Source organism: Triturus cristatus, chromosome 11 (assembly GCF_964204655.1).
Source record: "Triturus cristatus chromosome 11, aTriCri1.1, whole genome shotgun sequence".
NCBI classification, from domain to species: domain Eukaryota; kingdom Metazoa; phylum Chordata; class Amphibia; order Caudata; family Salamandridae; genus Triturus; species Triturus cristatus.
In genome coordinates, this window is record NC_140594.1 from 423,992,164 (window position 1) to 424,017,875 (window position 25,712).

Genomic DNA, 25,712 nt, shown 5'->3' on the forward strand with positions numbered 1-25,712 from the left:
TTGGTCACTGTTAAAGGGTGCTAGTGAGAGAATCCGTGGTGGAGGTGGTCATTGGGGGGGGGCGCCAACAAACATTATCGCACAGGGCGCCACCAGCACTCAAGCTGGCCCTGCTGACTCTGCCCAGGCCCACGGACTCTGCAGAGGATCGGGACCATGGGCTGGTCAAATCTCCCGATTTCGCATTAGTCAGGCCTGCGTCCCGGAAGTAATATCACATTTACTTACTTCAGCCAACGTTTTCCATATTTTTTGTTATTTTGTGTCATAGACAACGTGCTAAGTGTGATACAGGGAGTCAAAAAGGATAAGGGGAAGTCGGAAGGACTGGCAATTCGAATTTGGGTTGCCTAGATCTGGAATCGCTCCCAATAAATTGTATTTTGCACACAAGTTTGTGAATTATTCTTACTGTGTAGAAGATCTTCGGTCCCTCGACCCATGCATCTTAAACCATGTCATGGTTTGGAGCTCGCAGACATAAGTGGCTAGAACATTTTTCTCCTCAGAAGCCCTTCGTGTCACGTTTAACTTGGCTGCCGACCAGTTAATCACTTGGAAGCTTCTCCTGGGAGTTCACCTTCGAGGAGCAGCGAACTCCAAAGCAAACAGATTGCGTGTTGGAGAGCGAGGGAGGGACGGGAGGATTTATTTACCTGTATGCCTGCGGATCAAAGGGCAACCGCTGACTTCAAAGCGCGCCGCCATATTGCGGAGATACTACCTGTTCTTTCCACGGTTATCCATAAAACCCGGACAGTGACCCGCCTCGCGCGACCCCGCCAGCTGCCTGCGCACCAGGAGACGTTAGGACTTCAAGGGCCAGGTGCACATGAAAGGCAGGCATCATCTATTTGTCCTTCGGCTTCCGCTCGAACCGGAAGTGAAACACTGAATTGGGCCCTTGGGGGCGCAAACAGCGTGCATGAGCAGGGCTCTCTAAATGGGGTATTTTATTATTCACACGTTGGGGACGAGGGCATAGCTGCCACCACCGCCCAGGGGTGGGATGGGTTTCTCAATCGGGAGCAGAGCAGACCATTGCATGCATTAGTGTATAAGTCACTGTTGAAATGCCAACGTTCACGTCTCTTTAAAAAAAAAATCGTACTAATACCAGGAGTGAGCGATGAATTCCGCTCCCCTGGCAGAGTCTTGGCCACTGTGTAACATGGTGTTCTAGGCAAATTCCACCAACCGCTGCATGGCAGAGTTTTTTCTTGTGCGCAGCTTGCCAACAGTAAGTTGGCAAGTGTGATCAAGAATTGGCGTCCCCTAGTGTGATTCTCAGGTGCTAGGAGGGCACCTGATGAGATTTCCCTACTATGGGCGGTTGTGGGCAGTCGCTACTGTTCACGGTGAGTACGCTGCTGCTGCTAGAGTAGAAAATCTACCAGAGCAGCAGCAAAACCAACTCAAGAAGATGCCCTCGAGTGCCGCGTGGTGCCGTTCACTCGGATTTCTCAGTGTGGAACAAGCTCCCGGCACAAAAGATAAGTGTGGGCTGCGCAATGTGCCGATTTCCACCAGTTTACAGAACTCTGCAGAATCGTGTGGAGTTTTCATTTAACGTTGCGGAAATCCACAAAGTAAAACTCTGCGAGTTCTGCCCACCTATAACCAGTACACCCTCCAGCCAGTGCCGGACTGGGAACAGCAACCAGCCCTGCTCGACCGGCCCTGGGAGCAGGGGTATAGGTATTAAGAAGCACGCTCCTGCTTTTGTTACAGGGGGCAGATATTGCTGCAAAACCGGCCCCCAGTGACTAAACCGGCCCCCACGGCACCAATACCGGCCCGGGAAACGCCTGGTGCACTCTACGGCCAGGCAGGCCCTGCTTCCAGCAGCAAGCACTAATTTTTAAAAAGATAAGTTTGGGCAACCACTAAATCGTGGATACACAAAGCACCTCACAACTGGAAGATTGGCAACTATATAACAATGGTTTCCACGGACCGAATCTCCAGTCTCCACACCGAAGGGTATCCAGGGTCACTGTTTTACACACTTGTGGAAAATTATACAAGCTAGGACTCTTTTCAATTGTCATTTTCATAACAGTAAATATAGTATATATAAAATACTAGACCAAACTTGCCAAACCCATTCATGACCACAAGGAGTTGTTTACATTATACGCACCACTAAAACCCAACAACAACGACGATGTGGCTCTCCATCCAACTAAATAAAGGGTCATGGAATGCGAGAAGGAAAGTAGTAGGGGTGAGATGAATGCTTACATGTGAGGTTTGTGTGGGGTCGGGGTTGTGCCAGGTTTGAACAGAACAGAACAGGACCTCTGCATGCCTTATGAACTTTTTCAGCAGCTTGGGGTGAGATTTCAGGATGTGGTGTCGCTTACACCAGCACTCTGGGTGGAAGATCCCTTAATTCTTGAACTATTTCACCTTTCTGTGCATAGTTGAAGCCCCCAAGTTACTGCATCACTTCTAGAGCAATGCTATAGGTTTTCATTGTAGCATACTTTTGTTCCATTGCTTCCCATGTGCTGTTCTCATCTGTGGTCTGTAAAACTGTTCGCCCAAAGGCCGTCTGGTCAGTGGACTGAGATTCAGTGTCAGAGCTTCGGATCTGCAACCAACGTCTATAGCACACAGGAGTGAAGTGTGTGCTCCTACACAACTACAATTGTTGGTGATTGACCACTGAACTACCGCGCTAGCTCATCTGCCCTGCAGGGCTGGTGAAGCATCATTCTATGGTGCACTTCCACACTGCATGCGAGTTTTGCCAGCACAAAGCTGGGAGGAAAATCTCGGAAGGCTACCAGGGACCACATCTATTCTGGCCTATGGGCAGGGCACACGCAGGAGAGTGGGCCTCGTGGTGGCTATGAGCACAGGAGCAATTCCAGGCACCATCTCAAACACTCAGTGTAATCACACAGTTGACGATTACACCCTCCCACACCCGTAACCTCATCTACCACAAACATCAATCTCACAGCCTCTAGTCCGCACTACAGTCTCTCGAGTTCTAATCAGCGCAGGGATGTTGCATGCTGTGACCAGCAAGTTGTGCACTGGAGTCAAAGTCGCTGGTCCTTTAAGATCTGTGTTGGATGGGGTTGCAGGGGCAACTCTAAGGAATCTTTGCCCCAGCATGGACTCTCCATGTGATCTGCAGAGAGGATGAACATTTTCTATGCAGGCATTGTTCGCACGGTGGTCTTTTTTCTTTAGGAACGACTTCAGGGTAAATCAGGATTGGGGTGGGGTCATTTAAAACGGTCATGGGGTAATTTAAAATTGTCAATGTCCCACAAATTATCCGATCGGAATACCTGTGCCTGCTTCATGGTGTTTTATTGTTTTAGGTTCGTTAGACGTGGTAATATTCAAAGGATCAAAGGCGGTGGTGGTGGCGAGGGGGAGGTACACCAGAGGGTGTAGTGGTGGCCTGGCCTGTGGCAGGGGAGGACCGATTTTGAGGAAGACGGAGCAAATTCCATCGCCAATTAAGCAAGAGAAAGGCTTAGAGGGAATTCCCACCTCCATATAAGAGAGGGTGGCTTTGTTATTGATCCGCACTTTTTCAATTAGATGACGGTATAGCCTTAGGGGAAAAGGAAACAAAGAGTGCAGGCGGGTAGGGTCACTGAGCCTGGATTCCAAGGTGGAATTTCTTGTCAGGCAGGGTAGTGAGTTGACCTTTCATTATTCGGCTTTTTTGCACTTTTTTTACGTAGCGCGAGCTCGACCCGAAGGTACTGGAGCCCTTTACATGAACACCAGTTACATTAAAAAAAAGGTCACATTTATTTATTAGGCACTGTGAGATTAAATTATTTGCTCAGAATCACAGGGTGCGGAGGCCGCGCCGAGACTGTAACCTGGTTCCCAAAATCCAAAATCGGTAGTTCTGGCCGCAACGCCACATCCTCTCCCCTCACTCGTTTCTGTCCTTGGAGGCTCGCGCTCACCGCCTGCCCTCAGCATTCCCGGCGCGCGGCCGCTACGTCGCGGTCCCGAGCGCGTGTAGGTGGCGGCTGCCTAATCCCGGGCGTTGTGCAGGTATTGAGTAACAGTGACGCAATCTTCCTCCCTGGTCCCTTCCGAGTCTTAGGGGCTTAGAAGTAAGAACCGCTACTTAAAGTCAATTAGATATCAACCCTTGGCGTCTGGCTGGCTTCCTACGGAGGGGGTGGTGTTTGGCCGACCGCCACACCATGGGTAGGGTGCGATTATTTAGGCCATTCAGCTCCACAGCCCATGCGTATCAACCGCGCGCACGGCGTTTCTAGTCACACATTTGATTTGTCTCATGTGTGCAAGAAGGGTATGGGCCCCGTCCCCCACGGTTGCGGCACCTGCACAATGGTGGATGGCAGAGATGGACACCGCACATTGGCACCCCCTGCCTTTCTTGAACTGTCCTGTTCAGCCTCTAGCATTTCATGGGAGCTTATACCAGTCATGTGCCTCATCCAGACATGTGATCGGCCTTGCCCCAAACCTACTGGCCGTCAAAAGCCGCCGCCCTGTCGGGAAACCTCCTGCTTTCCCGATAGGCTGGCTGCCTCTGCCCTCCAACGCAGCGAGTGACTCAAAATAAGGGTAGGGTTTGCCCCCCCACAGCCGGCAGCTGTTAACACTTCATCTACCATTATGTTTTCACAGTAACATTGTACCAACATGGCCCAAGGGAGCGTCTGGAGCCTTTACAGTGTATGACACATGTTGGGCACGTGCTCATTTCCGGTTTCCTGCCATTCTAGGGGGCCCAGGTGTCCCGTGTGAGCCAACGCGTAAACAGTGGAAGGGGCCTTTTCCAACGTCCGCTAGATGAAACCCATGATTAGGTAGGACCTGGCGTTATTAATTAGGGGTTTACATGGAGGTTCCCAGGTTTGCATTGACTGCTGCCTTTTGGCTTTGTCAATGCTTCTTTTGTTTTGTCATACTTTGTTTTAAAACGTTGTTGATGGAGTTGCTGAACACTTGCCAATAGTAAAAAAACACGTCTAAAACAAAAATATATGTTCGGATCTCAAAAAGAACAAGTTGCCCTAGCAGCAGCCTTGTGAAAGAGTAAAATGCTGTCACTCATAGTGAAACTAGTCAATGGGGGAAGTTGGGTGACCCGCCGTGCCATGCTATATGGCCCAGTGGGTGGAATAAACATGTAAATGACACATACCAAGACATGAAAGGAGTGGCTAAAAGCCAAAATAAGTAGATTACAATTTTAGTAAAATAAAAAGATCTTGACAAGTGCCAGATGCAAAAATGAGGAATCAGACCACCGAGAAAGCAGTTAAGGCCTTGCAAGGGGTATGGAAATCCCTATACCATATAAATGTACACAACAATATGTGAATGCACATACAATTAACATACATTGGAGTAGTTTTAAAATCAGTGGTTATGCTGAAAATATGGGGATAGATTTGGCCGTCCATGGCCTATATTGGGAACCTCTGCTCCAAGTGTGAATATAAATACAATAATTATATATATATATATATTTATAAAATATTCTAACTGGATTTCATGTATATAAATATTTGTTATCTTGCACATTTGGCATGGATATGGCCATCCTGGAGACATGCTGGACCCTCCTATTGGAGGTGCAGCACCTGAGTCACCTCACCCAGTCACTTAACTTCTCTTTGCAGCAACCCGATTACTAGAACACACACCCTGTCCCTGAACAACCGGGCCTTTGGGGACATACGGGCCCTGCACGTTGGAGCACTAACTGCTCATCTCCCCGGCCTGCTCGATTCTCCCGCCCTACCCTGGCCTTTTCACCTAGTGTGCCTTTTTTATACCTCTGTGGAGATCTTACGCAATTGCCCTTCGCTCTGGTTTTGATCCAATTCTCTGGCCCCGGCGCTCTTTGGCGATTCTGAGAGCTGCTGCCAAGGAGAGACCACGCTGCGGAGCGGCTAATCCCAGAATCCCCTCAAGCATTTAACTCTCCACCTGTGTTATGCAATAGAGTTTAGTGCAGGATTGGCATCGTGCCCACCTCTCCGATAGCTTAGCAAAGGTGCCCTGGACCCTGGCACATGCAATCAGTGCTTTAAATGGGGAACATTAAGTGCAGGTACTCATTAAAATAGAGGTGTGGCAAGTGGGCGGGGCTAGGGGTGGGGCTTCGGGCAAAATAACATCATACATAGACTTCTGTACCAGTTGCAGCACATATTAAAACGCATGAGAAATCTGTTTATGTAAAAAAAACACACATTCATTTATAGCACAAAATGAAAGTCATGATGGCACTTTCTCCCGAATGGTCGCTGCGCACCTGATTGACAGTGCAGGGTCTGTCTAGAGACCCTGCCCTGTTAATCCCAGTGTGACACAAACCCTCTCACCCCCTGCTGTTTGGGGACAATGAAAGGGGCGCTGCTGGGATTTTCACCAGCAACTCTGTAAAAGGATGCTTAAGTCAAGGTGATTACAAGCTCCTCGGAGGCAGAGCGGCCTCTGCCCTGCACTGGAGCAGAGAAACCGAGACTGCCGTGCCCTGGATCGGGGTACCGGTACTCTCCCTGGCTACAGAGAAGTGCCGTTCGGAAGTGCCGGTGCTCAGTACCGGTGAGTACCGGCCCATTTAAAACACTGCATGCAATGACAATGGGCATGCGCTCTGGCTGGACAGTAACATATAGCCACAGGCGCGCAACACCCATTTAACTCAAAGGGCTTCAGCCCCCCCCCCCCCCCTCGTGTGTGGCAGCCCGGGATGAGACCGCTTCCCGGACAGACACAAAGGCCGCGCCCGAGCACTTCACAGGTCTTTAAAAAGACCATTTGCATGTTAATGAGGCCTCGCTGTTGTTTCACCCCTTCTAAGAGCCCATGCAGCTCCACTCTGCCTAGATTCAGCCCCCCCCACCCCCGAAATCAGCGCCACTCTGCCTACTGTTTAAAGATTCAGCCCCCCCCCCCCCCGAAATTTTTGGTTAGCCCCCCCGAAATTTGGCTCTGGTTGCGCCTCTGTATAGCCATATTGTGGGTGCAGTATTCACTTAAAACCTCTGGGCCCCGGTGCCACTGCACCTGCTACACTAATGAGAGCTGCGTTCCTGCTCTTCTCGCACCGCACCCTCCCTGAACTCGGCCTCCAGCCAAATGCATGATTTATCTGGCCTGTAAAATCCTTGAAAGCCCCCAGAAGTGAAAGGGTCAGAGGGGAGGTGAAAGGGAAACCTACGTAAATACATAAATGAATGCTTCTTTTCAGGGCAGGGTGCATCCAGTGGCAGGGGTTGAAAACCCTTGCAGCAGCAAACCACACATTTGTATTTTTTATTTGCCTTTCAATGACAGGTTTGGACATAGGTCTTACTCTCCGTGGCAGGCCACAGCCCTGCACACTAGGCCGAAAACACTGGTCACAGCTCTATAGGGCTTAATGACTACTTTACAGCGGAGTTGGAAACTCTCCTCCAAAATGTGTTAAAAATATCAACTGTACATGGTTCATTTGAAAGTACTTTAAGCAAGTAATACTGGCACAGTGCCTAATTTATTTATGCGGCTGTATTTGATGGGCCACAGTACCCAATTTTTGGCACCGGAACGTACTTTTTTCCTGCAAACTGTGACCGAGAGCAGAAGAGGGAGATAAGAGAGGGAAAAAGGTACAGAAACTGTGACATAGGGAGTAAGTATCTTCGACAAAGGGAGTAAGTAGCGGTAGAATTTGACAGAGTGAAATGAAGATGCAGGATGGTGGAAGAAAGCGGAATCGGGTGGCATGAACGCTAGGCAGCTTCAGTAATCAACACTTCTGCCTTTGGCACCACCGGTGCCCACCACCTGCAACCACCAGCAGAAATTAAGCACTGCTGCTCGCACTGTCTGCAAACCACTTGCAGTGCTCCCAATGGGGAGTGAGAGGGAAGAAGCATGGACGTCAATTCATCAAAATGCCAAATGGAAGTGACATTGCACGCCATTTGACCTTTACTTTGACTCACACACACATGCTTACACATACTAACACATTCACAGACTCTCGTGCACATAAACACGCGCAAGCATGCATGCAACATACATTTAGCAGCATTTTTTACTTACCTTAGATTCCAGGAAGGGTCATATTCCAGCTAATGTACTCATTTTTTATTACACTAATAGTGAATAGTATTATTCACTATTTATATAATTAAAAAATTGACTGAAACAAGGCAAGTGGAACTCCAACGACCGTCTATTAGGAAGAGCTGCCCCTGATTTTGACAGCTCGGAGGCCAGGTGGGTCGCAAAATCAGTGCCAGAGGTAGCAAGCAGCAAGCCAGGGGTTACAGCTGCAACCCCTGGTGACCCCTAAATGATGTCCATGGAAGGTTGCTGATTAAAGTTGCCATAGTTTCCTGCCTTGTTCCTAGAGTTTACTGGATAGGATGATGATGACAACACCTCAGTGTTCACCTCCCCCCAAAATCCTAAATCTGTGATGGGGGAGTGAGAGAATCCAGTGAGAAGAGCACTGCGAGTGCCGTGCCTGGCCTGCTTGTGGGTTGTAAGGCATAGGCCTTAGGTGGGTGGTCAGGTCATATGGTGTGGACACTCTATAGCCGCTGTGTTGACCGCACCACACAATGTGGGCAACGCAAAGAGCCTTAAACTGCCTTCTATCCCCAGACAGAAAGCAAGCACTCCTTTTAAGCAGGGGCAGTACATTTTAGTAACCAATAGTAACTTGTTTTTTTAGATATCCAGAGACAGTGGAATTTTGCAGCAGGGCAGCACCAAATTATGAGGCAAGGTTGAGTAAATTAGGGGGCAAGAAAAGGGAAATTATGCGGGGAAATGATATGGCATAATGCGGCAAGTTTTTTTAAATAGTAATAACCATTTTATGACTTTTATACATTGTTATACTGTCTGGGGAAAGAGATCAACTTATTTCTATATTGGTTTGTCAAAATGGTACCAATAATTAACTCAAAGATGACAAGTTAACCGTTGTGAAGGGCTGTCCACTGCGCGCTAACACTTCGCCATGTTTTAGTAACAATTGATTGGTTTGAGCTAGAAACATTTATTTTCTTTAAATCTGCAGGTTGTGCAGATGACAGATTTTGTGGCAAATCCATATCTATGTGAAAAAGGTTGCGGTTGCAAAATCGCATAATTACAGTGGCCCTGTATATAGCGTTTGATACGATACTACTGTTATTTATAAGCGCTATAAGAGTCCAATATTGCAATTACCACATGTAAATGGTATTCCTTTTGCAGATTTTGCTAGGATGCAAGACCGAGTCTCCCTTGCCAGAATTGACTTGCAGCTTTCACATCACTTTAAAAATCAAAGGCGTGTATTAACCCACTGAGCTATCTTGCTGGCACGCTGCTGCTGGCCGAGTGGTTTGTGTACTTGGCATGTTTAATAGGTACTTTATAGACGATGTTACAATAGTCCAGGTGGGCCATTACTACGGCTCGCTAAAATTGCAAATAACAGAAATCCTTCTAGCCTCTGTGAGAGGGCACAAAGCAAACAAAGGCGAGAACAGCACAACATTACTCTGCGACTTTGAAGTGTCTGCCATCACTCATTTGATGGCGCACGAGTTGGCATGGGCCGAGCTCCTTGGGCAAAAGCTGCGCTGTGTCCCACGGTCTGGGAGCAGCCCTATCCTGGGATTAATGCACAGCGAGTTCACCCTCCCTTCTGCAGTCACCTGCAAGTCACGAGGTATCAGGCTGAAATAGGCAAGATTAACATCTGTTCGCTTCGAGACACAAGTGTGGTGTGAAGTGCTATGTAAAAACCTTTTATTAATAATGGAACTGGTACCATCCATGAGCATTTTAGCCTACACCCATCCTCCTGGATGATACCTCATTTACACACTCATTATGAAGAGCGCCTCCACCCCTCCTTTGCCAGTGACCATTTACCACAAGCACCTGGCACAAGCATCCTTTATATTGCCCAGACCAGGCTTACCTGCTGGGCACAGCATCGCCTCACTCCTGCCCATCACAGGAAAAATCCCTGCTAATGTCAGACGTTTGACCATGTCAAAGTCACATTAGTGGCATCGAGGAAAATCCAGGCCCCTGTCTTGGCCTCAGTTTAAAGCACTCTATGTGGGTGGAACGACTATGGCTTATCCGAACGAATGAATATGCCTGCAAGAGGGATCAATGCAGGAAGCATGTTTAAATCTTGGCGTTTTGAGTCGGGCGTTCATTAATTCCAGCTCAGATAGAAAGGAGTGTCATTAAGATGAATAGTAATAAAAAAAATTGTTTTAAGCGCTATGAGGCTACCTCTGCTAGGCACAGGTCCATTTAATAGTACTTAGAGAATAACAAAGGAGTTTTCACTTTCTGTACGCATAAGTGTGGTTAAAGGATTTGCCATCTTCTCACTCAGTGGTATTGAATACGTCTACCCCATTAGGGTCTAATAAAGTGGGCATCAGATTTCACATCTTTTTCCACAGCAAGTACATGAACCAACTGAGCTATCATAACTAGAGTGGACATTTCGTCAGAAAAGGCGTTACGCATGACCAAAGGCCTATTCTGGAAAGCCAGCGGGGGAATACAAAAAAAGTATATATTTCCCTTCTAACCCCCATACTCTGCCTCGAGTGAACCCCCCCACCAGCAAAGCATGTTATTGCTACCATGACAATAAGAGATCTGCCTGACATGTGACACACATTTCTACGTCTACTAGTCTTTCAGAGACAGCAGACGGTGGAACCATTTCCTGATTTTAAAGCCGAGTCTACTTCTGCAACCATGACACATTACCTTGCACGTTTATTTAGCGCTTTATGCTACACTTCTGCCACTTCCAAGCTCTATAAATAACTGAAGCTATTAGCCAACATATTGACAGGCAAAGGATGCAAACCTTAAGCCTTTTTTCATCTCACTGAGCACCCCTCCAAGATTTGGTTGGCATATGGACCCACAGAAATAATTCAGTCATGATAAAACTCAGTAGTAGCCACTAAGTTTTAAATTAGAAACTCACCACTGTGCTCTGACGTGGTATTTGTGTTGGTTGTGTTGTCCAGCGCATGCGTCAGAGCTGCTACAAGTCCTGCAAGAGAAACAGATTGCATTAATTCAGATTAGCAAATCTGTAATACTGTACTAGAACACAAAATAAGAACCAAAACAAGCTAACCAATTGGAAAAATGTTAATAGAGGATTCAGAGGGACATAAATGGGATTCAGTTTATCTGTACATTTTTTTAAAGTTTGTCAGCTGAGGCGGCCAGCTAGTTCGGACTGGCCGATCCACCAATCAGGCAGTGCCTGATGGGTTGGTCTGACAGGTCAGTGGATGGGTCGGTGTTTTGGCTGTTTGTGGGTTTGTTTTATGATCTCCTGGTTCGGTTTTTACTGTTGATTGCCTGCAAAAATGTCGAATCCATGCAGTTTTCCATACCTTGCTAAACAGTTATACAGCGTGTCTTTACACGTTTAAAACAGCCCCAATTTCCAAACATGTGCAACTTTTTTTTAGGTATATTACTCACTCATGTAGCCACTTTTATTATTGGTGCCCAGGCCTATTTTCTGTACCAGTTCAACCCTGGTGGCCAGCCTGCCGGGAAATCCCCAGAGGTATAAACAAAACTGGTACTGGGCTTATTATTAACACATGCTAGCAGTTAAACTCTCTGCTGGGGAGGCGGTAGACAGGTACGTTTGGTTTCAGATGCTTGACCCTGGCCTGGTCTGTTGCTTGCTGTTACAATCAGGGTTGATGGGGAGTACATTTGCAGTTTTGGTCTTAGTAATAGAGAACGGGACCTTTATAGTTGCTCAATGTCATACACTGTCTGAATAAAATATGTTGTATGACAATATGGTAGGCCTGGACGGTAAATTCCGCGATCCGCAGCGCAGCAGAATTTTTTCCCTTGTTCGCGCTTTCAAAATGCATGTTCGCGCACGCGGGAGCGACTTACCGGGATCCCTGCATTCCCCGACGAGTTTTTCTATCCGTTCACTTGCGCCACGAGATCCCACGAGCGTGTGTGATCGCGAACACGTCAGTCGGACGCGCCATCGGACATCCGCGTTCACGAACAGGAAACACGCATCGCGAGCGGGCGGGACAAGTGAAACAAGATGGCCTCTCCAATTAGCGACCGCATTGGCAAGTTCGCGAGATTTCCCCCCCCCCCCCCCGAGCACACAAACAGCGTCCCCGAACAGGAAAAACGCATCACGAACGGGTGGAACAAGCGATTCCGCATGGTAGCAGAATTCTGCGTAGCTCGCAGAGATTTTTTACCATTTCGCTGAACTTTGCGTAACGCGACTACGCAAGTTCCGCCCACCCCTACAATATGGTACAACACCAAGCATTCCTTAAAAGAAGAAATTCTGTTTCAAAAGGTTTTATTACTAAAGCGCTAAGTTTTTGGGCAACTTGATAGTATTACAAATATGTGAAGTTACATAAGATATTAGCTAGATCTATTTGAGAAGCACATCGAGTGTTGTTGAATTGTGGCAATAAATTTTGTAATAATTAGTTGACAGTTGTCGGATTGGCGTAACAAGCCTCTGATTTATTTCTGACTGCTCCTGTCTATAAAGAGGCTTTAACAACATATTCTGTAGATATTGGAGCAAATCCCAAGCTCCTGAATGTTTCAGTTAATTCTCTTGACATCTTATGATTGTTGCCAGATACATTTACTGATGAGGTATTTACAGTAGGGGGGTTGTATTTCTTCTTTTTTATGCGTTGTTGGTTTGTGTTGCTTGGAGTTTCAAAGTTGGGTTTCCATTACTTCACATTTTAAATAAACAAACTAAACTCAGCATTGGATTTTGAAGTATTACAAACAGTGGATAGAAAATTAGGCCTAGAGGTGCAGAATAAGGCAGGCTCCTCACATTTTCAAACTGTAAATTCATTTCGATCTGAATTGCTGTACATATATTGCTTAAGTAGCCCACTGATTACCAGGGCCAAAATCGATTAAGAAGTTGAGCTGGGGTAGGGCAGAGGTTGGGTTGAATATAAAAGTGCTTGGGTGTCCAGCGCTGGCTGAATACATTACAGAATTTCCAGATATCCGCATGGGATAAATGTATGTACATCTAACCTAAATCTCATAATTCATGTTTCTCCTCACAAAGTGACATGGATCTAGCCCGGGGGACCAATGTTGGACACCAGCAACACTTGACACTTCTACGATCTCTGACCCTATCCTTAACCACAGTAGTTGCTACAATAACAATTTAACCATAACTTTAATTTTATATTTTTGTTGATCCAAAGTATTTACACTATGTAGTCCTTCAGATTGGAAGACTGAACAACAAAAATACTTTTTCTTATCTTCGAAAATAAGTATGAAGTGCTATGTTCTCGCCATTGTAAGTACTTAATTCAGGCATTTAGGACGGAGAAATGGGGGGCTTGCTCGATACCTGTCTCAGTATTTCGTATAGATGAATTCGCGTCACAAGACCTCCCCAAGAGCGAGGAACATGAAGAGACCCGACTAGAGGTGTTCCCTTCTCTGACCACTGAACTCCAATCGTTTCTGCCCAACATGTACAGTACCCTAATCATACATCTTAAAATACTATGGAATTTTGCACAGCCTACACAACAACAGGTGCTATTAAAACACAACGTTAAGGAAAGTGTTGATCGACCTCAGCGGAAAGACAACCGTGAGTAAAACCAGTTGCAGATTTTTGCAACAGGTGCATTAGCCGACCGGGTTGTCTAGTACACATGTATCTGAAAGGAGGAGAGAGGAAATGGATAATTGTGCACCTGCGGTAAACCGACGGATGACAAACTGTGCAGACACACAACTGCCTCCAGGTGGCACTTTGAATCGCGCTGATAGAGGGTGGTTAAGTCTACAAAGAGGGAAGTGCGCGTCTTCCACAGGCGGGAAGTTCAAAGTAAACCCCCCGGGGCCAGCGTTTGAAAGGCCGGATCCGGAATTCCCACTGGCACTAGGCCCAACATGGGATGGGGGCTAACTGCACAGGAAGAGCGTTGACCCCGCCCCACCGACCCCATCTGAAGTGGAAATGTAGGCAAATGACGCTACTATACCAGCCGCTTCCGCAGCACTTTTTCGGTTCTCCTGGATACATCAGGGTAAATGGATCTTACCTCAATAAACGTCTGTTTTCGCTATTCGATGCTTTTTCCCTCCACTTCAATATTTAATCAACATACTAAAATGTTTCAAATTTGTTTGCAGTATTTTTTATTGCGCCAACTGGACACGAAGTTATTGGAGCGCTTTACAGGAGTACCAGTTCCCCATTCTAATTGTGTCAAACGACTTGACAATTGACTAGTTATTGGTTACATTGCTGGCTCTCAGCTGAGAGGCCAAATATTGTATGAACTTAGTGGGTATGGAGTCTAACGTCCTACTCGCCGGCGGTAGAGGGTTTGATGTACACTGGTGAGCAGTATGACAAATAGGCGCTAGTTGGCAATGTGAGGAGCTGGCACTAAGGGGTAGGGTGTGATGCCAGTAATGTTTGGCAGTCAAGGTTGGCCCCTGGTTTTGAGTATAAGAAGTTGACAGTGGTCTCAGACGCGGGCCCCAAGTGGAGAGAGGCCATTCGAGATAGGTCTCAGTGCTCTGTACTCAGAACTCACTCACTTCCAGGACGACTGCTTTCCTTCTTCTCCAGCTACTTAGAGCTGCAATTTCCCCTATTTGACATCACTGCCCCATCATGTGACATCATTTCCGGAGCTGAACATCAGTTTCTTGATCAGCAGAAAAAAAAGGAGATAAAAGCCAATGGGGGAAAGGATAAAACATTTTAAAATGAGAACGTTTTATGGAGAAAAAAAATCCCACAGCTCTAGGAGATGAATTTAGTGCCCATCATCTCTATTGCCTCAAAGTGATTTCTGAAAAACAGAGGCGAGAGGCAGCTAGTTCTCAGAAAAGATAGGGTTCTATATGATTTTTGAAGACATGGCGAATGGTCTGAAAAGCACTAGCCTGGTGTATCAATAGATGGACTCAGCTTCCTTTCCCGATGTATCAACATGTCTGGTCCGTCGGGGCTTCCATGCCTACAGTATCCACAAACCTGGGCCGGAGCTGCCCCAAGCATGGTCCAGGCTTCCTAGTCTGCGAGATCCAGATCCCAGGGTCCATCCAGCCCAGTGTACCCACTGGCTTGGGTTCGTCCGGGCTTCCTTGTCCACTGCAACCACAGATCCACTTCTGGGCAAGTTTTATTCACAGGGCTGCATGCATAGGGAATATATATATATTGCGGCAGTAAAGGCAATCCCCTTAGGGCCTAGGTCTCACTGCTAGGCCTTCAATTGTATTAAAAAACCCAATTCCATTTAGGTTACACCAAAAAGGGCCTAAAGGACCTGCCTTTGATTGTATCTGTGGCAACATCCTCCACCGGACCCAGGGTTAGGCTCTTCCACCAGTGAGACAGCTCCATGCAAGTGTGGTACGCCTAGCTATCGTAGTCCAGTCGCACGATGACCTACTGCAAGGTCATATTGTGGGCTATTGGAATGAGTTAAGGTGATGGACCCCCAGGGTGGTAACATTCTATAAGCAATGCTGTCAAGGTTAGAGTTACAGACAACTCAGCCAGTGCTTGATTTGTAAAAATTATTCTCGAGAGGCCCTTGCCGCTTGTACCACTTATTGCCCCTGTGAGCGCGGCCAGTGGCAGTAACAACCATCTCACTTTCGTAAGTGTGACAACTTTGACCACTCTAGGTCACCTACAGCTATAACTATGGTATTGGTGGCAGATATTATTAATTTGTAATGTTTATTGAATGATTAAACACCTTCTGTCTGCTCATCTCAAAATCTGATAGATAGCGCCACTAGGTGGTAGCCTATCAGGGACGGTGTTGGGAGCAAAGTGCCGGTGACGACCACATGTTCAAATTAAGCACCGACCTCAGCCCAGCCACCTAACTACAGCAAAATGAGAGAGGTTATGCAAGTGATTTCACCAAACCTTTGGCCTCCCATGGCATCACAGGAAGTGACATCACAAAACATCAGACCCAGCTTTAGTGCACACATGTTGCTACACCATGTTAATGCGCCTCTGCTTTTAAGGGGCACAAACTACCAGCTGCTAAACCTAAACTAAGGTAAACACATTCAAATTTTTATCGAAAACATTTTCCCCCACACTTTTGGATGTAAGCTTTGTTTTCCATTCACAAAAAAAACAGTTGTGTATTTGAAAGCACTGGCTGATTTGATTTCCTGCAGTGAGAAGCAGCAACACAAGGGAAGCAGGTATTACTGGCACTATCTCTGCATCATGTCCTTGGCTGTCTTCAATTTCATTTTGCATAATATTCGTTGGTCTGAACTCCTGCTTCCATTTTATGGTGGATGCATTTTTGATCTTATCTGACAACACATTTGACTTACTGAATTAGTAATGCTTCATTTTCATATTTGAGGAGAATACTAGTAATTTACGGTGTTTTTGTGACACGCTGTTTAATTTTTAAAGCCCACGTTTGAAAATCAATTTGCATAATTTCTTACATTGCTTAAGGTAAAACATTTTTTAAAAAAGCCTTTCGTATATGAAGCTTGGTTAAATGTACTGGTTAGGTTCCTGATGTTATTTTGGCTTCTGACATGAGAAGTCCTATTTTAGGAAATACCTATAAATAATTCATTGTTCTCGTTTAGGCAATACAAGGTAGGATACTATATTTTACAGGGCCTGGGGGAAATTGGCCATGTTTCCCTGCCAAATGTGTACATTGTAGATGAATAGCCTCACTAGGGCATTTACTATTTGAATATATTAAACATTAAGTCGCATAGGGCTATAGTGTGGCCCTTACATATTTGCCCGAATGCTCCCATTCCACCGGGGACAGAATGGGACGTAGACACAGCCGTACTTTTGTTAACCGTTGTAGTCTGGTACATTACTCTTTGCATGCCAACTCACTCGCCTTGGGCGGGTGTCGCCCTCTTTTTGCTTTTATTCGCCCACCTGACAAATAAAATACCTTCATAGACTTTATTGGTCTTTTCAAACCTATATCACCGTCCAAAAACAGTGTTTAACCTCCATTCACCTTAATGGGACCACCCGCTTAGACACCTGACTTCACCCACATTTTTGAGTCAAGAGGATGACAGGTATGTTCCCCCAAAAGGTTGAAGTTAAGTGAACCACACCTCCTCTCCCCCAGAAGGCTTCAAAGCTGTCAATGGATGCCTAGGATTGAAAACACGTTGCTCCCAAAGATAGAGTCATAAGCACATAAGCAGTGGCGGCCGCTAGCATGAAAAAGTGGCGAGGCAGCGCAGGGGACAAGAAACCTACCTCCTGCCGCCTACCACCCACCAACTTGCCACACTCTTGAGCTCTAAATTCACAGGAGCTGCACACACAGGCTCCCAGACTCCCCTGCGCCCATCTAGACGCTGCACTCATGCTGGTAGTACCCAGCATGAGAGAAGCACCGGGACCGAGCCGAGCAGGCTGGTTTCATGCTCCAGCAGGGACTGGTAGCCTGTGCTCCTAAACCCTGCTAAAATCCCCTACCAACAGCCTGGAGATACTCAAGGGCGCATGTCGGTTTGGCAGTCTACAGATGGACGGCCAAACCGACATGCACACTTGGCGCCCTGTGCCCACCACTCCTCCTGTTGCTGATGGCCTCGCCCTTATGACTTGGCTGCAGCTCCCTCTACAGGTAAAATAAAATGATAATAAAGCCGTTTTTATTAATTGCTTTAATATCATTTTACTTTACATGTTTTCATAATGTTTCGAGCAGTAGGGATACACTCCGCCGGAGACGCCCGCGGTCATATGGTATCCCTTGGCAAGGCATGTCTTGGGCCGGGGTGGGGCAACGGGATTGCATCAGGGCCGGACTGGGAACCCAAATCATCCCTGGCAAAATTTGTCAGATCAGCTCCCTTACAGTGCATATAGAGTGCATCGAGCGAGCCAGACCACTACAGATGGAGCTTTGAGGGATTCTCTCCCTAAGAAAATTTGGGGGGAAAATGGCACATTCTACAGTACATTTGTCAATATATATTCAATTGTATTCACTTTTAAAGCACAGTAAATGAGTTTGCATGCAGCTCTTTGATACCAGTTTTTAAATTGTAATTTATGAACTGCACAATAACAAAAGAAGCTATGTGACAAAAGCAGTAACCCACTGAGTTGTGCACATAAAATACTCTCCTTGTATCTGCATGGTACAAGTTCTTTGCAGCAGGCACATTGACCCTCTACACTACGTTAGATGACCCAAACTGCCACTAGACAAAACTACCATCTCTCTCCAGTGGGTACTTAATCACCAGAGTTATCCGAACACTTATATTGCAAGAAAACTGCTGCCTATACAAGGAACTTTACAGTGCTTTTAAAACTACTGCAGTGCTACAAAACCGGGCCCCACTAACATACACAAACCCCCACCCATTCTTCAACCCCCCCCCCCCCCCCCCCCAGGAAAACGCCAGATGCCCGGGAGGGCCAGTCTGGCCTTGGATTGCAAGCACCTAAATACCCAGATGCTGTCTGGAATTCAGTCCGAAGCTGAGTCAGAGCCCGGTCTCATTCCGGAGCAGTGAGTGCCCTCGGAATCACTGCCTGACTTCCGGGGCACGTGCAAACCAAAACGTGCCGGCGTGGCCTCAGGTGAGAGATCATGTGAGCAGAGATACTGACAGAACACTTCCCATCTGCCCCCAAGAGAAATGCGAACATTGTTAGCCCTACCCGCGCTCCTGGAAGCACTCCACACGCCAAGCACTTAAACTATTCTGCTGCTGGCGTAGCACCTCTCAAATGTGATGGCCGGTACGAGAGCGGGAACTGCTGTTTTTCTTTTATTTAAGCACAAAAAACTACCACAAAAAGCACACCACTGAGAAAAGTCATTAAAGTGAACAGGAAGACCTTTATCATTCCAAAATTGAGCCCAGAGCATCGATTACCAGTAACTGGGGTAGCAGGTTTTACCCAGAACTTTCCTTTGTAAGCCCATCGCACTTCATGTGTTTATGCTGGTCTCAGAATTCACGACGGCAGCGGCAGGGCCAAAAAGCGAAGAGGCTTCATGTCTGCTTTCTGCATTTCTATTCTAGCTCTTCTCCCAGCCCCATAGCAGCTAAAGAGTTAGGAGTAAAGCTGGAAAAAGGGGTTAACCTGATGTCATCAGGTACACAAAGGGTGCATGATGTCACTTCCGTTACGCCTGCCATTTTGATGAATTGAAATTTGAGCACTGGCCACACTTCATTGGGCCCCATAATTGGGCACATAAGAGAGACTGATGACATTGTATGAATCACTCAAACAATTTATGAACCCAATGAATAATGACACCCCCTCCAAAGGCAGCCAGGTGGTGCACCACAAGGATGCCCCCAAGTCTTCACTCAGGGAGCCCCTGTGAAGAGGGGCACCCGAGGCCTATGGTAGAGCTGGAAAAAAATCAGAGGCCATCCCCGGGCCAATGGTAGTGACCAACACATCCACTCCTTGGGAAATGACCTGCAAAGAAGGCACTCTCTCCCAATACTGAGAAACTGCAATTAACTGATGGAGGGGTGACCTGCGGCTTCTAAACCAATGGACGAAGCTACCCTCCCATAACTAACACCAAAACAAACGGCAGTGACCTTTCATTCACAATCCTTTGATCTAGCTCAGCGGGCTAGGCACTTGCTGCTAAGGGCACTTTGAGGTCTGACTGTCACTGGTTGGAGCCCAGAGAGGGGAACCAAGCCAGTCATATTTCTGCATCAGATACTGTGTGCCAGTAAGATAGGTGATATTGATACAATGGGTGCCAATCAGTTGGGTGGTATGAATGCCCATCTAATGGCATTGTGCTTCTTTTGTACACTTCATATAGTTATGTATGGTGATGGATGCCAAGCCTTTCGCTCCTTAGACAGCCCCGGGGTTCGGAGGGTCGCTTACCTCATCTGTTGGTTCTCTTAGTGCATTTAGGTGTCTGACGCAGCACTGGCCCTTGAAACCTGTGGAGGCCCCGGGTTTAGCAACCTTATGAGCCGTGCCCCGCCTGCCTGCTGCTATCCAAGGACAAAACAGGCGTTTGTTTACACCTGTGGATGCCTCGGAGTATCCGTCATGGCCAGGGGGGAGTGAGCGGAGAGCATTATTGACATGCCGCTGTCCCAGACTTTGAGGCACTGACTGGCCTGTGACAACCTTTCCAGATATTCTGTTTGCGAGTCCCTCTCTGACCAGGAGGTCTAGATGAAAGGCCTATGTGTCGGCTGACACCTGGTCTTCTCCTACTTTCAGGAGTCTCCCCGTTTGCCTGGCAATATATTTGCAGCCTTTTTAAGAGCGCAAGACACCCATCAAATCCTTAGGTCCCGGTATAATGTTTCCAATGTGCGAATTGCTACCACAGCTTTTTGAGAAAAATCTGTAATTTCACACATTTGTATAGAAAATGTAGGCATACAGAACTTGAGATTTTTTTGTATGGCACCAACAGGCCAGACTGTGGTACTTTGTTTACTTCAGGACTACAAAAAGAGTTGGTGATGGAGTGAGGGATTGAAAGATGGAAGGAAACCTCTTCAATGGCGGCGGGGGCTTCCTTGTGTGGGTTGGGTTCAGCTTCAACCTAGAAACTGGGATATATGACTGGCCCTATGCCCACCAAGCCTACTTCTCTTCATTGCTGAACCCTCGTTTTTGCATTCCCTCCTTAGAAAGCAAGCATTGAAACTGCTAACTTTAAATGGGCCCCAATCTCAGGAACCGACAGACCTCGCATCCATGTACGGCAAGAGATGTTGGTCTAGACCTGGCTTTTTAATTACATCAATTGGTTTGCTGTGTAAACCTGTAGAATTCTACTTAAAAACAGGAAAAAGTAAAACCACATGTACCAGAATGCAAAGCAACTGAAGTTAAAAAACTGAACTGGTCGAGCATTCACACATGACATCAGCTATCATGAGAGTTCCAGGTCCTGCAAGAAATAGGGGTGAAGTCGTCGTCACGCTTCTATTCACCTCAGCAATGTCACACCCAGTGACTGTTCCTATGGTGTCCAATGGATGGAAATTATTGAATGCTTCCAAAGGACCACACATGGCACACTCACAAACACTTCGATGGGCCCTATATGAATGTAAATTTCCGAGATCACACCCGTTCTTCACTCTCAGAGACTTTAAAGTGATCACTTGGAGATCAGTCCAACAGCGTTCAAGGGGGATCTCTGGATGAATGACCCCCCCAGACTTTAAAAGGGTTCCTTGACGATCGCCCTCAGACTTCAGTGGGATTCCTTGAGAATCCTCTCTCTGAACTTAATTGGGATCCCTCGATTACCGACCCCAAAGACTTTAATGGGGTTCCTCGATGGCGGCTCTCATAGCCCTCAGTCGCTTGCGGTGACGCTCACCCTCCCGGACCTTCAGGAGAGCTCCCTCGCCCTCACCTGACGGCACTCCTGGGTGCAGGCCGCGGTTCATTACTGTGCTGGCGGGACATGAAGGGCGGTAATTGTTGGGTAGAGCGACACCTGGGTAAATAGATGCACTCCAAGCGTCTACCGTGGGAACAGTGGCGCATCAAGGGTGTGAGAGAAAACCCAAAAGATCAGGGCCGGCCCCGCCTTCCCCGCCCATGTCCCTGACAGGCAGTCCCTCCTCTGCGAGGAATGTGCCCGTCATCTCAAAGAATGTCTTAGCTCATCACAATAACTCCAGCCGGACTGCGTCATCCTAATGCCGGAATAATAATGCATCTAAGACTATAATAGCATCCCCTGCCTCCCCTGACAGCACCCTGCACGGCCCTCCCATGAGAGCCACGCGCTGTCTCTGCAGAGGGAACCTTTCTCCTCAAAATTACACTGACCATCTCTCTAGAAGGCACCTTGGGTCTTCCTCTTCAAAGTTACACTGACCATCGCTGCAGGTGGCACCCCAGTTCTTCCTCCTCAAAATAAAACTAACTATTTCTGCAGTGAGTAAACTGCGGCTTCCACATCAAAATAACGAAAACCATGGATGCAGAGAGTACCCCGGGCCTTCCTCCTCAAAATCACACTGACCATGGCTGTAAACAACACCCTGGGCCTTCCTCATCAAAAGAACACTAACCACGTCAGAAACTGGCATTTCTCCTCAAAGTAACCTCAACATTCTTGGCAGACAATAGACAGGTCTTTCTCCTCTCAAAACATACCCACTTTCACCCGACAGCACTCTAGAGCACCCCTCATAAAAGGCCGCGCCACCTCCTCTGAAAGGACCCTGGAGCTGCCTCTCCGTAACACGGCCAATCATTTCAGATGGAATAGCACCACTCTGCACCATCCTCCTAAGAATGTCTTCGAACAGAGCCCCGAGCCTTCACCCTCACAATAAATAGCGACTCTCGGTTTCTGGTGTGTATTATTTTGTAGATTATATAATAAGGAGTGAACTAGAGCAGATCGCTTAACCCCTTGCATGCTTCTGACGGAACCACTCCGTCATGAGCCACGGGCGCCGTGTGCTCATGACGGAGTGGTTCCGTCATGCTGCGGCCGTTGGCGGCCGCTCCGCCCACGCTGCGCTGTTTCCCCGCCTGTGCGGGCGATCAGCGCAAGTGGGTGGAGTCATGACGGAACCACGCCGTCATGAGCACAGCTCGCCCGTGACTCATGACGGCGTGGTTCCGTCATGAGCATGGCGGCGCCGCGCTCACCCCAAACCCCCCCAGTGCTGCGGCGGAATTCGCTACGCAGCGAAGGGGTTAATGAGAGAAGCACGAGGCCCAGTTTTCTGTGATCAAGAGACTGTCCTGTAAGAGGCATTACCTCCTCGTAAGTCTTCCCCACCACCAGAGTTACAAAAAATTGAGCTTCAGCTCCGCACCAAGTGTTGAGGAAGACAATACTCGGAGTAATGAAGATTACCGGTAAGTAACCGGGGCATTCCCTGTATTCAACATGGTGGTGGCGGCACTGGTGGTGGCATCATTAAACGAAGGAGACAGAAGAAGGGATGGTTTTATTTCCAGATGAGGCTCGGCTTTTGCATGCTGGGAGTCCTCTCCACTGAAACCCTGACAGCAGCCTTGCTCGAGCACTTGTACCTCACTAAGCCTCCTGCACCTCAGGCCCAAACTACAATCTTTCCTAGAGCAAGGTAGGCTCAACCACAAATGAGCCTCATTTCCAAATCTTTGGAGCCTCCTCCCAACCAGGAAGCACCAGCCACCTCCCTTTCTCAGTATACAATGCCAGGCTTAAAAAAATAAAACATGCTTCTCTGTGGAAAGTGCACAGGTTTAGAATTTGTCTGCAGTTGTGACTACTGTAATGCAAGGCTACAACACCTGAACGTTTCATATCACTTCCTGTTATTCACCTCCTGCTAGTAGAATTTGTGGGGGCTTATCCTGGGTGGAAAACCGCAATAATGACTGCTGAACCACGCGTTGTCTTTGCAACACGATTCGAACAATGAATGCGCCTCAAACACGCATGTCCTTACGACAGGCCTTAGGTAAAGTGGCGTCGGACTTTTCCTACTGTTGCGCGGACTGGAGTTGGAATAGTAAATTATACTGTTCCAAAGTCCAGCGCTTTCCCTAAGGCAAGCTGTTGTAAAGTTCTGCGTGGTAAAGGAAGGCGCGGTAAAGGCCATATGTGGTTCTGTCATACAACAGGATAGTAGCTCTGGAAGGGACGAGATGGCACTCTGCAGAGAAGCACCACTGACACAGATGACAGATATCCACTGTGAGACGTGGGGAGTCTTACTGCTGGACATGGGGCGCCCCAGCAGGCCCACATGCTCAGAACCACCCGGCCCTTAGTAGAATAAGAGAATCTGGACAGGTGCTCCCTGCCTTTGCCTCACTCTCCTCCGCTGTCATTTTCGGTGCTGAGGTTTGTAGGGCAGGACCAGTGGGCAGAGGCTGGGGAGATTATCAGGAGGGATGGCGAGGGAGCTGAAGAGCCTGGCTGTAAACACGGAACTACCGTCCTATCACCCCTGCACTTGGCGCCACCTCTAACATCATCCCATCTGGGGATCACAGTGCAGTGCACTACTTCTACCACCGCCTCAAAACCAAGGGCTTTGCACTACATGCCAATCACTGACCACCTCAACACCCTGCCCGGCCTCTAATATGGACCCTCAGCCTATCACAGTACACAAGGTGCCTCAGAAATGAATCCCTCCACCAATCACAGCAACCGGACTGCCACTTACATTACCCATCTCCCCAGCCGTCACAGTGCACTGTATAGCTCCATCAGTCACGTGCATGCTTCACTGCCTCCAATGTCACCCCTCCACCAATCACAGCAGTGTGTGGTACATGTAGTATGCCCCATTTACCAATCACAGCACCCTGTGCTACCTCGTATATCAACCCTCCAACCAACCATCATAACCTATACTGTATCCAACAACATCGTCCTCCACCACTCACAGCACATGCTTTTACCTCACCATGCACGTATCCTTACATCAGATTTCCTCCTATCACAGCAGCCTGCACAAGCTCTGACGTCTCCCCGTCAATCACAGCACTCCACAAATACACCATGTAGTAATAGCGGGCAATGGTAACGTTCAGAGGCTGCGGGCCTGCATTATGCCAGCTTTGTGAGCAGGGTGCAACCGAAGCAGCTTCCAGGAGTATTCAGTCAGCAAATTGGGGACTTCTAGGCTGGCCTTAAATACCGAGAAAGAGGAAGCTATGTGTATCTCAGTTCGTGGAAGTTACAGATTTTTGGGGCACTTGTGAAGAAACCACATTGCGCAGCAGAGTTGTCCTTTTACGTGAGGAAATATTGATGGGAGATGGCTTTCCCTCAAGTCTTTGCTGCTTCGAGCTTCGGTCGGTTTCTGTGCCGGGTATGTTTGCGCTTTGCCTTACAGAGGAAGAGGGCATTCTGCGGTACTTAAGAAGCCTCTATGGCAGGGCCACTGAAATTATACGATCCTGACGATTTTTGTTGCATAAGTATGCATTTGCCACATAATCTATCACCAGCTGCTTAATTTGCAGATTTTAACAACAAAAATGATTCTAGCTCAAACGGATCTGCCCTGCAAGGCCATTCACAAAGCTTGACTGGTCACCTTTAATTTGCTCATTGCTTGAATTGGACTTTAAACCGGTACTAATGAAGTGAACATTTTGCACAGGCAGTGTTAACATCTATAAAAGTGTCAAGATAATGAAGTAGTCCTATCACAAAATGTGCCACATTATTTTGTATTTTCAGGCTCAACAATTTAGTCAATACTGCTGCATAATTTGGTCTTCCCATGCCGCATAATTCCACTGGCCCAACGTCCGAGCTCTGAGCCTAGCCATTAAGTGGCAAAATGGATTGACATATATTAATCTTTCCTATTTCCGGAAATGAGAGTGCAGGACTACTTTCATACAGTTAGTTGGGTCTTAAGGAGGCCTGTGAACAGACTTAAGGAGTAGGATGAAGAATGACCCGGCAGACATTACCAAACGATTACAGAGTTACATGTCGTGCTCTTACACTAAGCTGTACTGTGAGGGCGGTGATGGCGTGGGGCTGCTCCAGAGAAAGTGTGGCGTTTGAAGGTGCTCACTGCTTGGGAGCAAATCATTCGAAAGGTGAGTGAGTTGTTCCAGTTGAGGGTGCCATGTTCTAGCGGCCGACAATCTGAATCACAAGGCGGGGAAGACGAAGATG

General features: G+C 47.5%; 1 protein-coding gene across 1 annotated transcript in view; it reads right to left on the reverse strand.

The window, feature by feature from the left end:
- The window catches only part of TGFA (transforming growth factor alpha), a 58,482-nt gene that overhangs the window by 27,308 nt on the left and 5,462 nt on the right, over positions 1-25,712 (reverse strand). The window contains exon 2 of the mRNA XM_085636230.1: positions 10,991-11,059. Within this exon, the coding sequence (XP_085492356.1) occupies positions 10,991-11,059 (69 nt within the window). The remainder of the gene's footprint in view (positions 1-10,990; positions 11,060-25,712) is intronic.